Genomic DNA, 15,416 nt, shown 5'->3' with positions numbered 1-15,416 from the left:
CTGTGAATAACAACATGCTGGCCCTCTGTGCTGTGAATAACAACATGCTGGGTCTCTGTGCTGTGAATAACAACATGCTGGGTCTCTGTGCTGTGAATAACAACATGCTGGCCCAGCCCTCTGTGCTGTGAATAACAACATGCTGGGTCCAGCCCTCTCTGTGAATAACTGTGAAATAACAACATGCTGGCTCTGTGTGCTGTGAATAACAACATGCTAGCCCAGCCCTCTGTGCTGTGAATAACAACATGCTGGGTCTCTGTGCTGTGAATAACAACATGCTGGGCCCAGCCCTCTGTGCTGTGAATAACAACATGCTGGGCCCAGCCCTCTGTGCTGTGAATAACAACATGCTGGGCCCAGCCCTCTGTGCTGTGAATAACAACATGCTGGGCATGCTGGGCCCAGCCCTCTGTGCTGTGAATAACAACATGCTGGGTCCAGCCCTCTGTGCTGTGAATAACAACATGCTGGGCCCAGCCCTCTGTGCTGTGAATAACAACATGCTGGCCCAGCCCTCTGTGCTGTGAATAACAACATGCTGGGCCCAGCCCTCTGTGCTGTGAATAACAACATGCTGGCCCAGCCCTCTGTGCTGTGAATAACAAAATGCTGGCCCAGCCCTCTGCGCTGTGAATAACAACATGCTGGGCCCAGCCCTCTGTGCTGTGAATAACAACATGCAGGGTCCAGCCCTCTGTGCTGTGAATAACAAAATGCTGGCCCAGCCCTCTGTGCTGTGAATAACAACATGCTGGGCCCAGCCCTCTGTGCTGTGAATAACAACATGCTGGGTCCAGCCCTCTGTGCTGTGAATAACAACATGCTGGGTCCAGCCCTCTGTGCTGTGAATAACAACATGCTGGCCCAGCCCTCTGTGCTGTGAATAACAACATGCTGGGCCCAGCCCTCTGTGCTGTGAATAACAACATGCTGGCCCAGCCCTCTGTGCTGTGAATAACAAAATGCTGGCCCAGCCCTCTGTGCTGTGAATAACAACATGCTGGGTCCAGCCCTCTGTGCTGTGAATAACAAAATGCTGGCCCAGCCCTCTGTGCTGTGAATAACAACATGCTGGGCCCAGCCCTCTGTGCTGTGAATAACAACATGCTGGCCCAGCCCTCTGTGCTGTGAATAACAAAATGCTGGCCCAGCCCTCTGTGCTGTGAATAACAACATGCTGGCCCAGCCCTCTGTGCTGTGAATAACAACATGCTGGCCCAGCCCTCTGTGCTGTGAATAACAACATGCTGGGCCCAGCCCTCTGTGCTGTGAATAACAACATGCTGGCCCAGCCCTCTGTGCTGTGAATAACAAAATGCTGGCCCAGCCCTCTGTGCTGTGAATAACAACATGCTGGGCCCAGCCCTCTGTGCTGTGAATAACAACATGCTGGGTCCAGCCCTCTGTGCTGTGAATAACAACATGCTGGCCCAGCCCTCTGTACTGTGAATAACAAAATGCTGGCCCAGCCCTCTGTGCTGTGAATAACAACATGCTGGGCCCAGCCCTCTGTGCTGTGAATAACAACATGCTGGCTCTCTGTGCTGTGAATAACAACATGCTGGGCCCAGCCCTCTGTGCTGTGAATAACAACATGCTGGCTCTCTGTGCTGTGAATAACAACATGCTGGGCCCAGCCCTCTGTGCTGTGAATAACAACATGCTGGGCCCAGCCCTCTGTGCTGTGAATAACAACATGCTGGCTCTCTGTGCTGTGAATAACAACATGCTGGGCCCAGCCCTCTGTGCTGTGAATAACAACATGCCAGCTCTCTGTGCTGTGAATAACAACATGCTGGGCCCAGCCCTCTGTGCTGTGAATAACAACATGCTGGCCCAGCCCTCTGTGCTGTGAATAACAACATGCTGGCCCAGCCCTCTGTGCTGTGAATAACAACATGCTGGGTCCAGCCCTCTGTGCTGTGAATAACAACATACTGGCCCAGCTCTCTGTGCTGTGAATAACAACATGCTGGCCAAGCCCTCTGTGCTGTGAATAACAACATGCTGGGCCCAGCCCTCTGTGCTGTGAATAACAACATGCTGGCCCAGCCCTCTGTGCTGTGAATAACAACATGCTGGGTCCAGCCCTCTGTGCTGTGAATAACAACATGCTGGGTCCAGCCCTCTGTGCTGTGAATAACAACATGCTGGGCCCAGCCCTCTGTGCTGTGAATAACAACATGCTGGGTCCAGCCCTCTGTGCTGTGAATAACAACATGCTGGGTCCAGCCCTCTGTGCTGTGAATAACAACATGCTGGGCCCAGCCCTCTGTGCTGTGAATAACAACATGCCGGGCCCAGCCCTGTGCTGTGAATAACAACATGCTGGCCCAGCCCTCTGTGCTGTGAATAACAACATGCTGGCCCAGCCCTCTGTGCTGTGAATAACAACATACTGGCCCAGCTCTCTGTGCTGTGAATAACAACATGCTGGCCCAGCTCTCTTTCTGTGAATAATAACATGCCAGCCCTCTGTGCTGTGAATAACAATATACTGGCCCAGCCCTCTGTGCTGTGAATAACAACATGCTGGCCCAGCTCTCTTTCTGTGAATAACAACATGCCAGCTCTCTGTGCTGTGAACAAAAAAATGCTGGCCCAGCTCTCTGTGCTGTGAATAACAACATGCTGGGTCCAGCCCTCTGTGCTGTGAATAACAACATGCTGGGTCCAGCCCTCTGTGCTGTGAATAACAACATGCCGGGCCCAGCCCTCTGTGCTGTGAATAACAACATGCTGGCCCAGCCCTCTGTGCTGTGAATAACAACATGCTGGCCCAGCCCTCTGTGCTGTGAATAACAACATACTGGCCCAGCCCTCTGTGCTGTGAATAACAACATGCTGGCCCAGCTCTCTGTGCTGTGAATAACAACATGCCAGCTCTCTGTGCTGTGAATAACAACATGCTGGCCCAGCCCTCTGTGCTGTGAATAACAACATGCTGGCCCAGCCCTCTGTGCTGTGAATAACAACATGCTGGGTCCAGCCCTCTGTGCTGTGAATAACAACATGCTGGCCCAGCTCTCTGTGCTGTGAATAACAACATGCTGGCCCAGCCCTCTGTGCTGTGAATAACAACATGCTGGGCCCAGCCCTCTGTGCTGTGAATAACAACATGCTGGCCCAGCCCTCTGTGCTGTGAATAACAACATGCTGGGTCCAGCCCTCTGTGCTGTGAATAACAACATGCTGGGCCCAGCCCTCTGTGCTGTGAATAACAACATGCTGGGTCCAGCCCTCTGTGCTGTGAATAACAACATGCTGGGTCCAGCCCTCTGTGCTGTGAATAACAACATGCTGGCCCAGCCCTCTGTGCTGTGAATAACAACATGCCAGCTCTCTGTGCTGTGAATAACAACATGCTGGGTCCAGCCACCTGTGCTGTGAATAACAACATGCTGGGTCCAGCCCTCTGTACTGTGAATAACAACATGCCGGGCCCAGCCCTCTGTGCTGTGAATAACAACATGCTGGGCCCAGCCCTCTGTGCTGTGAATAACAACATGCTGGGCCCAGCACTCTGTGCTGTGAATAACAACATGCTGGGTCCAGCCCTCTGTGCTGTGAATAACAACATGCTGGGCCAGCCCTCTGTGCTGTGAATAACAACATACTGGCCCAGCCCTCTGTGCTGTGAATAACAACATGCTGGGTCCAGCCCTCTGTGCTGTGAATAACAACATGCTGGGTCCAGCCCTCTGTGCTGTGAATAACAACATGCTGGGCCAGCCCTCTGTGCTGTGAATAACAACATGCTGGGTCCAGCCCTCTGTGCTGTGAATAACAACATGCTGGCCCAGCCCTCTGTGCTGTGAATAACAACATGCTGGGTCTCTGTGCTGTGAATAACAACATGCTGGGCCAGCCCTCTGTGCTGTGAATAACAACATGCTGGCCCAGCCCTCTGTGCTGTGAATAACAACATGCTGGGCCCAGCCCTCTGTGCTGTGAATAACAACATGCTGGGTCCAGCCCTCTGTGCTGTGAATAACAGCATGCTGGGCCCAGCCCTCTGTGCTGTGAATAACAACATGCTGGGTCCAGCCCTCTGTGCTGTGAATAACAACATGCTTCTGAAGATGGCACAGTGTCTGTCTCAAATTGCACCCTGTTCCCTATGTAGTGCACTACTTTTGACCAGGGCCCATAGGGTTCTTGTTAGAAGAAGTGCACCACATAGGGAATAGGGTGCCATTTGGGATGCAGACTCTGAAGACAGCCATGGTTCAGTATCTGGTTATGGGAACATGGATTACATGCTAATGTCCTGGGTTAAATATAACCTAGCATTAGAGCCAGGCTTTCATCCTGGGTTAAATATAACCTAGCATTAGCCAGGCTTTCATCCTGGGTTAAATATAACCTAGCATTAGCCAGGCTTTCATCCTGGGTTAAATATAACCTAGCATTAGAGCCAGGCTTTCATCCTGGGTTAAATATAACCTAGCATTAGAGCCAGGCTTTCATCCTGGGTTAAATATAACCTAGCATTAGAGCCAGGCTTTCATCCTGGGTTAATATAACCTAGCATTAGAGCCAGGCTTTCATCCTGGGTTAAATATAACCTAGCATTAGAGCCAGGCTTTCATCCTGGGTTAATATAACCTAGCATTAGAGCCAGGCTTTCATCCTGGGTTAATATAACCTAGCATTAGAGCCAGGCTTTCATCCTGGGTTAAATATAACCTAGCATTAGTCAGGCTTTCATCCTGGGTTAAATATAACCTAGCATTAGAGCCAGGCTTTCATCCTGGGTTAAATATAACCTAGCATTATAGCCAGGCTTTCATCCTGGGTTAAATATAACCTAGCATTAGAGCCAGGCTTTCATCCTGGGTTAAATATAACCTAGCATTAGAGCCATGCTTTCATCCTGGGTTAAATATAACCTAGCATTAGAGCCAGGCTTTCATCCTGGGTTAAATATAACCTAGCATTAGAGCCATGCTTTCATCCTGGGTTAAATATAACCTATTATTAGAGCCAGGCTTTTATCCTGGGTTAAATATAACCTAGCATTAGTCAGGCTTTCATCCTGGGTTAATATAACCTAGCATTAGAGCCAGGCTTTTATCCTGGGTTAAATATAACCTAGCATTAGAGCCAGGCTTTCATCCTGGGTTAAATATAACCTAGCATTAGAGCCAGGCTTTCATCCTGGGTTAAATATAACCTAGCATTAGAGCCAGGCTTTCATCCTGGGTTAAATATAACCTAGCATTAGAGCCAGGCTTTCATCCTGGGTTAATATAACCTAGCATTAGAGCCAGGCTTTTATCCTGGGTTAAATATAACCTAGCATTAGTCAGGCTTTCATCCTGGGTTAAATATAACCTAGCATTAGAGCCAGGCTTTCATCCTGGGTTAAATATAACCTGGCATTAGAGCCAGGCTTTCATCCTGGGTTAAATATAACCTAGCATTAGTCAGGCTTTCATCCTGGGTTAAATATAACCTAGCATTAGTCAGGCTTTCATCCTGGGTTAAATATAACCTAGCATTAGAGCCAGGCTTTCATCCTGGGTTAAATATAACCTAGCATTAGAGCCAGGCTTTCATCCTGGGTTAAATATAACCTAGCATTAGTCAGGCTTTCATCCTGGGTTAAATATAACCTAGCATTAGGAGGTGGCAGGTAGCCTAGTGGTTAGAGCGTTGGGCCAGCAACCGAAAGGTTGCTGAATCGAATCCCCTGGTTGACAATGTCAAAAATCTGTCGTTCTGCTCCTGAACAGGGCAGTTAACCCACTGTTCCTCGGTAGGCCGTCATTGTAAATAAGAATTTGTTCTTAAGTGACTTGCCTAGTTAAATATGATTTATTTTGATGTATTTTTAAATTAGTCAGGCATTCAGACACATCTAGTACTAAAAGACACATTGGAAAATAAAGTGATTCTATTGCATTAAAAGGAAAACCAATCCCAGGTGTTTCTGCATATAAAACATCACACGTACAAAAACTGTATGAAATTAAAGGGATTGATTTGCAGAACCTGATGTTCCTCCCTGTTTTGACATGCCTGGCAGTGCTTTCTGACCTTGCATCTCAGCGGCATGTCTTTGCCGAGGGGTTATAGTCCTAACTGTTAGTCAGAGAGACCCTTTACAGGTCAGGTATCCAGTGATTTTGTCTAGGAGGAGGTTAACATCATTTACTAAAATGCTCTTAGCTGGGGAGGAGTATGTGGGCTTGAGTAGAAACAATGTTTATCACTCCTCTTTTTTAACCTTTATTTAACTAGGCAAGTCAGCTAAAAACCAACGATTCTTTACCATGAGGGCCTACACCGGCCAATCCCGGACGATGCTGGGCCAATTGTGTGCCCTATGGGACTCCCAATCACGTCCGGATGTGATACAGCCTGTATTGGAACCAGGGACTGTAGTGACGCCTCTTGCATTGAGATGCAGTGTCTTAGACTGCTGTGCCACTCAGGAGACATTATAATATTTTTAAAGTATATTTTTTTTATTTGTACACATTTCTAACATGTGATTGTCTCTCCTCAGGATGAAGAGACGCGTAGCCTGGAGCTGGGCGGCCATGTTGGGTTTGACAGTCTTCCAGACCAGCTGGTCAGTAAATCAGTCACACAGGGATTCTGCTTCAACATCCTGTGTGTCGGTATGTTACATCTGTGTCCAGCATTACCTCAAGATCTTAACACGTCTCACTTCTCACTACAGATACAACTCTAGCCTGACTGCTAGTCTATTTCTACTGTAGCTAAAGGCAGGAACATTTTGGTACCAAGACTAAAACATCTTCAGTCGCTACATTTATATTTTCTCACTCACTCTTTCACATTTTTTAAAAATGTTAATCTTTTTTTCATTTCTACTTACTTTCAACTTTGAGTTTTTTGTCTCTCCATCCTCAGGTGAGACAGGGATAGGGAAGTCGACGTTGATGAACACCCTGTTCAACACACTGTTTGAGGCCGAGGAGGCCAGCCACTACCAGAACGGTGTGTACCTGCGGCCCAGGACCTACGACCTGAAGGAGAGCAACGTTCAGCTCAAACTGACCGTAGTCGACACCGTGGGGTTCGGAGACCAGATCAACAAGGAGGAGAGGTGATAGTAGTGCAGGAACAGCTGGGTGCTTTGTTAGCCAGGTGGATAGGAGGTGGTTTGGTGAACCACACTCACGTGATGAGTACCCTTGCCTGACTTCTGGTTGAGATGTTTAGCTCATGGATTTGTGTAGGTACTGTAGGGAGAGATAGCATCAGGACTGTTCAGGCTGTGGTTTAGGGGTTCAGGCCCGGGAGTTAGGGGTTCAGGTTGGAGTTAGGGGTTCAGGTCGGAGTTAGGGGTTCAGGTTGGAGTTAGGGGTTCAGGTTGGAGTTAGGGGTTCAGGTTGGAGTTAGGGGTTCAGGCCTAGGTTGGGGTTAGGGTTCAGGCCGGGGTTGGGGTTAGGGTTCAGGCCAGGGTTAGGGTTCAGGCCAAGGTTGGGGTTAGGGTTCAAGCCAAGGCTGGGGTTGGGGTTAGGGTTCAGGCCAAGGTTGGGGTTAGGGTTCCGGCCAAGGTTGGGGTAGGGTTCAGGCCGGGGTTGGGGTTAGGGTTCAGGCCAAGGTTAGGGTTCAGGTTGGGCTCAGTCATTAAATAACACTTCAGTCAGTCGTTGAAGGTGGGAAGTTATGACTGTAGATATAAGAAGACCTACACTGGAGATTCAGCGTTCCTCCTCAGGCCCTCTCAACTAGTGGCCCTCCAGCCAACACACATACAGTGGAAAGGCTTGGCATAAATGAAGGCTTTGGGTCTTTGTGCAGCAGTAAATGGGAAGGCAGGAGAAGGGAGAGGATGATTGGTAGAACTAATGCAATCTGAAAGGGAACTGGAATGGTCCAACAACAGGGGAGTGGGAAAGAGTGCATTTTTGGGATGGCATTATTGCTGCAGTTTGTAACCCAGATACTCTACTATTTGTTTCTTGAATAGCAGGGGAAACTATCTAGGATATTTATTTTCTGGTGAAAATACTTCTAAGGAGCTTGAGAGTAACTAGTGTATATGTTCTTAAATGACTTGCCTTAGTTAAAGGTTCAATAAAAATACATGTGTTTTCAGGCCCTGCATTTGAATTTTTTTTTAAGCACTTTTCTCAGGGATGTGATTGTTCCCAATTTAATCAGGAATTCCTTCTTTTCTGACATTCTCCATTAACGTGTAATTGAAACTGACCCTATTCCCAAAGCCCAAATCCTGGTCTCTCTGTGCCCTGCAGCTTCAAACCCATAGTGGACTACATCGACACCCAGTTTGAGACCTACCTGCAGGAGGAGATGAAGATCAAACGTTCCCTGTTCGACTACCACGACACCAGGATCCATATCTGTCTCTACTTCATCGCCCCAACCGGACACTCTCTCAAATCACTGGATCTGGTCACCATGAAGAAACTGGACAGCAAGGTAACGTTTGAAATGCATTTGTTCTTGTATTAGGAGCTGCTCTTATACTTACTGCCCTGCAGGAATATACTGTTGCAGGAAAACATGTTTGGACACTGATTTGTTAGCATCTGAAGCGTTGGACATCATAAGAGTTGAACAGCACCTGGCAGCTCCCCTGAAGGACACTGACAGGTGTGTAGGTTCAGCTCCCCTGAAGGATACTGACAGGTGTTCAGGTTCAGCTCCCCTGAAGGACACTGACAGGTGTGTAGGTTCAGCTCCCCTGAAGGATACTGACAGGTGTTCAGGTTCAGCTCCCCTGAAGGACACTGACAGGTGTGTAGGTTCAGCTCCCCTGAAGGACACTGACAGGTGTTCAGGTTCAGCTCCCCTGAAGGACACTGACAGGTGTTCAGGCTCAAGCGCAACCAGTTACATTTTTATCTCAAAGTAGAGCTGCATTGCGTTTTTGACACTTGCGTTTGTGTCCATATAGAAAGCATAGTAGATCTGATGATGCAAAAGCTGCTCCTCCCTGTACTCCAGGTAAACATCATCCCCATCATTGCCAAGGCAGACACCATATCTAAGAGCGAGCTGCACAAGTTCAAGATCAAGATCATGTCAGAGCTGGTGAGCAACGGTGTTCAGATACACCAGTTCCCTACTGAGGACGAGGCTGTCACCGAGATCAACTCCTCCATGAATGTGAGTCTGATTCGCACACACACGCACACACACCCTTGTCTTCTCACAATGCAGTTGTGTATGCCAGGCATCTGTACACTGTAATCAGGTTGCTTGCGTCCCTGATTTACTGCGTCAGCTGAGGAGCCAATTGATTGAAAGAGACAACGATGTCCTCCTCTTCCTCGATGCCTTAAAAAAAAAAAAAAAAAAAACACCAGCTTATTTGTGAAACCTTGCTGTGGTCTTGTGTTTTTAAACTACAGTCATTATATTATAAGGGGATCATACATGCTCATGACAGTCTTATAATGCATTATAACATCATAATGCATTATTCAGTATCTGCAGGCTTTAGTAAAGTGTTACTAAATGTTTATATATTCAATTCAATCCTTTGTTCCAGGCCCATCTGCCCTTTGCTGTGGTGGGGAGTGTTGAGGAGGTTAAAGTGGGTAATAAGATGGTGAAAGCCAGACTGTACCCCTGGGGAACTGTACAGGGTAGGTATCTCTCTATTGATCCTGTACCCCTGGGGAACTGTACAGGGTAGGTATCTCTATTGATCCTGTACCCCTGGGGAACTGTACAGGGTAGGTATCTCTATTGATCCTGTACCCCTGGGGAACTGTACAGGGTAGGTATCTCTATTGATCCTGTACCCCTGGGGAACTGTACAGGGTAGGTATCTCTCTGATCCTGTACCCCTGGGGAACTGTACAGGGTAGGTATCTCTCTATTGATCCTGTACCCCTGGGGAACTGTACAGGGTAGGTATCTCTCTGATCCTGTACCCCTGGGGAACTGTACAGGGTAGGTATCTCTCTGATCCTGTACCCCTGGGGAACTGTACAGGGTAGGTATCTCTCTATTGATCCTGTACCCCTGGGGAACTGTACAGGGTAGGTATCTCTCTATTGATCCTGTACCCCTGGGGAACTGTACAGGGTAGGTATCTCTCTGATCCTGTACCCCTGGGGAACTGTACAGGGTAGGTATCTCTCTGATCCTGTACCCCTGGGGAACTGTACAGGGTAGGTATCTCTATTGATCCTGTACCCCTGGGGAACTGTACAGGGTAGGTATCTCTCTGATCCTGTACCCCTGGGGAACTGTACAGGGTAGGTATCTCTCTGATCCTGTACCCCTGGGGAACTGTACAGGGTAGGTATCTCTCTGATCCAGTACCCCTGGGGAACTGTACAGGGTAGGTATCTCTCTGATCCTGTACCCCTGGGGAACTGTACAGGGTAGGTATCTCTCTGATCCTGTACCCCTGGGGAACTGTACAGGGTAGGTATCTCTATTGATCCTGTACCCCTGGGGAACTGTACAGGGTAGGTATCTCTCTATTGATCCTGTACCCCTGGGGAACTGTACAGGGTAGGTATCTCTCTGATCCTGTACCCTTGGGGAACTGTACAGGGTAGGTATCTCTCTGATCCTGTACATTGATTATACAGTTATATAACCATACAAATAATTTGGAAAGTGGACAACAACGAAACAGGTCAAATAAGAACACACAGTAATCAATAAAAGTCCATTTTTCTATACTACTGATGCAAACAGAGCAAGACCACAGAATCAATTGGCCTGGGCTAGAAAAGTGAATACACATCATCAATGCATCGATATTACGCAATCACTAGAGACCCATATCATTAATGCATCGATATTACGCAATCACTAGAGACCCATATCATCAATGCATCAATATTACGCAATCACTAGAGACCCATATCATTAATGCATCGATATTGCGTCATCACTAGAGACCCATATCATCAATGCATCAATATTACGCAATCATTAGAGACCCATATCATCAATGCATCGATATTGCGTCATCACTAGAGACCCATATCATCAATGCATCAATATTACGCAATCACTAGAGACCCATATCATCAATGCATCGATGTTGCGTAATCACTAGAGACCCATATCATTAATGCCAATATAAAATTGTTATTTTCTCAAATACGTATGGTTGCTAACTTGGCATAGAATGACCAGTCCCTTTCAAACTATAAGGTGTCACCATTTTAAACCAACCATATAACCCAGTCCTGCTGTGTTGTGTTGATCAGTGGAGAACGAGAGCCACTGTGACTTTGTGAAGCTGAGAGAGATGTTGCTGAGAGTGAACATGGAAGACCTGAGAGAGCAGACTCACGCCAGACACTACGAGCTCTACAGACGCTGCAAACTGGAGGAGTTGGGCTTCACAGATACAGACCCCGACAACAAACCCTTTAGGTGAGACCAGCTCTTGTTCAAAGTTACATAGCGGGCAGGTTGTCTACCTTTTTTTTATGTGCTGAAGGTTTGTCATCTAATATGAATAATAGGAACTGAAATTAGACTTGTGTTGGAAGCCAAAATACAGCCGAAGCTAGCATCAGAACACGTAGTACTTACGGGCCCCTGGAGATCATCGAATAGCCCATGGACATCACAACAGTCAGAGACCTAATGCACATTCTAGAATTTAAATAGAGCATTCATCCCAAATGGCACCCTATTCCCTACATAGTGCCCTACTTTTGACCAGGGCACCCTATTTCCTACATAGTTGCCCTACTTTTGACCAGGGCACCCTATTCCCTACATAGTGCCCTACTTTTGACCAGGGCACCCTATTTCCTACATAGTTGCCCTACTTTTGACCAGGCCACCCTATTCCCTAAACAGTGCCCTACTTTTGACCAGGGCACCCTATTTCCTACATAGTTGCCCTACTTTTGACCAGGGCACCCTATTCCCTACATAGTTGCCCTACTTTTGACCAGGGCACCCTATTCCCTACACAGTGCCCTACTTTTGACCAGGGCACCCTATTCCCTACATAGTGCCCTACTTTTGACCAGGGCACCCTATTTCCTACATAGTTGCCCTACTTTTGACCAGGGCACCCTATTCCCTACATAGTTGCCCTACTTTTGACCAGGGCACCCTATTCCCTACATAGTTGCCCTACTTTTGACCAGGGCACCCTATTCCCTACATAGTGCCCTACTTTTGACCAGGGCACCCTATTCCCTACACAGTGCCCTACTTTTGACCAGGGCACCCTATTCCCTACATAGTGCCCTACTTTTGACCAGGGCACCCTATTCCCCACATAGTGCCCTACTTTTAGGGTGCTATTCTGGATACAAACCTATAATACCGTATACCTGTTTAACTGTAACTACCTTGTCTTCCCTCACCAATCAGTCTGCAGGAGACGTATGAGGCCAAGAGGAAAGAGTTCCTGGGGGACCTGCAGCATAAGGAGGACGACATGAGACAGATGTTTGTCCACAAGGTGAAGGAGACCGAGGCAGAGCTGAAAGAAAAGGAGAGGGAGGTAATTAGTCACAAGGTGCTTCTGGGAGTTTGTCTTGTTTAGATGATGATACTTTTCTGCTGCTCATGTTGAGAACATGTTCTAGACTGTGGCTCGGGGATGAGACTAGGTTGTTTCTGGACTGGGCATTAGAATTGAATCAGCCATGTGACCATGTGTCTACAGAGCATTTTGGGAGCATCTAACAGTTTTGAACTGTTTGCTCAGTGTAGCATTCTGAGACATATCCTTGGATGTGCTGCTGCCAGTAGTGATTTTAGCATGTACATCTTGGTGGGGCAAATGCTCATTTATTTATATATATATATATATATATAATATTTATATATTTATATTTATTTATTTATTTAATTTTTTGATGCATGCCAGCAAAGTCACTACACAACACTAAACTTTACATTAATTGCACTATAACGGTAACAAACGGTGCCCACAAACTGTTAGGGCCTATATAAAGCTGTCCCAACAGTAGAGCTTGTTTTTCATCCCCATGGAGTGAACCCTTACCACTGTTACACCAGGCTATCAGTGGAGCCTGGTTTTCATCCCCATGGAGTGAACCCTTACCACCACTGCACCAGGCTATCAGTGGAGCCTGGTTTTCATCCCCATGGAGTGAACCCTTACCACCACTACACCAGGCTATCAGTGGAGCCTGGTTTTCATCCCCATGGAGTGAACCCTTACCACTATTACACCAGGCTATCAGTGGAGCCTGGTTTTCATCCCCATGGAGTGAACCCTTACCATTGTTACACCAGGCTATCAGCGGAGCCTGGTTTTCATCCCCATGGAGTGAACCCTTACCACTATTACACCAGGCTATCAGCGGAGCCTGGTTTTCATCCCCATGGAGTGAACCCTTACCACTATTACACCAGGCTATCAGTGGAGCCTGGTTTTCATCCCCATGGAGTGAACCCTTACCACTATTACACCAGGCTATCAGTGGAGCCTGGTTTTCATCCCCATGGAGTGAATCCTTACCACTATTACACCAGGCTATCAGTGGAGCCTGGTTTTCATCCCCATGGAGTGAACCCTTACCACCACTGCACCAGGCTATCAGCGGAGCCTGGTTTTCATCCCCATGGAGTGAACCCTTACCACCACTGCACCAGGCTATCAGTGGAGCCTGGTTTTCATCCCCATGGAGTGAACCCTTACCACTGTTACACCAGGCTATCAGTGGAGCCTGGTTTTCATCCCCATGGAGTGAACCCTTACCACTATTACACCAGGCTATCAGTGGAGCCTGGTTTTCATCCCCATGGAGTGAACCCTTACCACCACTGCACCAGGCTATCAGTGGAGCCTGGTTTTCATCCCCATGGAGTGAACCCTTACCACCACTACACCAGGCTATCAGTGGAGCCTGGTTTTCATCCCCATGGAGTGAACCCTTACCACCACTGCACCAGGCTATCAGTGGAGCCTGGTTTTCATCCCCATGGAGTGAACCCTTACCACCACTGCACCAGGCTATCAGTGGAGCCTGGTTTTCATCCCCATGGAGTGAACCCTTACCACCACTGCACCAGGCTATCAGTGGAGCCTGGTTTTCATCCCCATGGAGTGAACCCTTACCACTGTTACACCAGGCTATCAGCGGAGCCTGGTTTTCATCCCCATGGAGTGAACCCTTACCACTGCACCAGGCTATCAGTGGAGCCTGGTTTTCATCCCCATGGAGTGAACCCTTACCACCACTACACCAGGCTATCAGTGGAGCCTGGTTTTCATCCCCATGGAGTGAACCCTTACCACTGTTACACCAGGCTATCAGCGGAGCCTGGTTTTCATCCCCATGGAGTGAACCCTTACCACCACTACACCAGGCTATCAGTGGAGCCTGGTTTTCATCCCCATGGAGTGAACCCTTACCACTATTACACCAGGCTATCAGCGGAGCCTGGTTTTCATCCCCATGGAGTGAACCCTTACCACTATTACACCAGGCTATCAGTGGAGCCTGGTTTTCATCCCCATGGAGTGAACCCTTACCACCACTGCACCAGGCTATCAGTGGAGCCTGGTTTTCATCCCCATGGAGTGAACCCTTACCACTGTTACACCAGGCTATCAGTGGAGCCTGGTTTTCATCCCCATGGAGTGAACCCTTACCACTATTACACCAGGCTATCAGCGGAGCCTGGTTTTCATCCCCATGGAGTGAACCCTTACCACTGTTACACCAAGCTATCAGCGGAGCCTGGTTTTCATCCCCATGGAGTGAACCCTTACCACTGTTACACCAAGCTATCAGCGGAGCCTGGTTTTCATCCCCATGGAGTGAACCCTTACCACTGTTACACCAAGCTATCAGCGGAGCCTGGTTTTCATCCCCATGGAGTGAACCCTTACCACTGCACCAGGCTATCAGTGGAGCCTGGTTTTCATCCCCATGGAGTGAACCCTTACCACCACTACACCAGGCTATCAGTGGAGCCTGGTTTTCATCCCCATGGAGTGAACCCTTACCACTGTTACACCAGGCTATCAGCGGAGCCTGGTTTTCATCCCCATGGAGTGAACCCTTACCACCACTACACCAGGCTATCAGTGGAGCCTGGTTTTCATCCCCATGGAGTGAACCCTTACCACCACTACACCAGGCTATCAGTGGAGCCTGGTTTTCATCCCCATGGAGTGAACCCTTACCACTATTACACCAGGCTATCAGCGGAGCCTGGTTTTCATCCCCATGGAGTGAACCCTTACCACTATTACACCAGGCTATCAGTGGAGCCTGGTTTTCATCCCCATGGAGTGAACCCTTACCACCACTGCACCAGGCTATCAGTGGAGCCTGGTTTTCATCCCCATGGAGTGAACCCTTACCACTGTTACACCAGGCTATCAGTGGAGCCTGGTTTTCATCCCCATGGAGTGAACCCTTACCACTATTACACCAGGCTATCAGCGGAGCCTGGTTTTCATCCCCATGGAGTGAACCCTTACCACT

The 15,416-nt window shown here is 48.1% G+C and overlaps 1 protein-coding gene across 4 annotated transcripts in view; it reads left to right on the top strand.

The window, feature by feature from the left end:
• The first annotated feature begins 6,504 nt into the window (after nt 1-6,504).
• The window catches only part of LOC135535337 (septin-8-A-like), a 14,866-nt gene continuing 5,954 nt past the window's right edge, over nt 6,505-15,416 (top strand). The window contains exons 1-7 of one of the 4 annotated variants that reach the window (XM_064962000.1): nt 6,505-6,583; nt 6,889-7,084; nt 8,241-8,427; nt 8,956-9,117; nt 9,503-9,599; nt 11,190-11,358; nt 12,319-12,451. In XM_064962000.1, coding sequence (XP_064818072.1) covers nt 6,918-7,084; nt 8,241-8,427; nt 8,956-9,117; nt 9,503-9,599; nt 11,190-11,358; nt 12,319-12,451 — 915 coding nt within the window. In that variant the 5' untranslated portion in view covers nt 6,505-6,583; nt 6,889-6,917. Of the gene's footprint in view, nt 6,633-6,888; nt 7,085-8,240; nt 8,428-8,955; nt 9,118-9,502; nt 9,600-10,339; nt 10,480-11,189; nt 11,359-12,318; nt 12,452-15,416 lie in introns of those variants that run through there. The other 3 variants (XM_064962001.1, XM_064962003.1, XM_064962002.1) reach the window with 3 other exon arrangements.

This window comes from Oncorhynchus masou, unplaced genomic scaffold, assembly GCF_036934945.1.
Source record: "Oncorhynchus masou masou isolate Uvic2021 unplaced genomic scaffold, UVic_Omas_1.1 unplaced_scaffold_4828, whole genome shotgun sequence".
Lineage (NCBI taxonomy): Eukaryota > Metazoa > Chordata > Actinopteri > Salmoniformes > Salmonidae > Oncorhynchus > Oncorhynchus masou.
The sequence above is the reverse complement of the archived record's forward strand: the minus strand, read 5'-3'. Positions and strand labels throughout refer to the sequence as shown.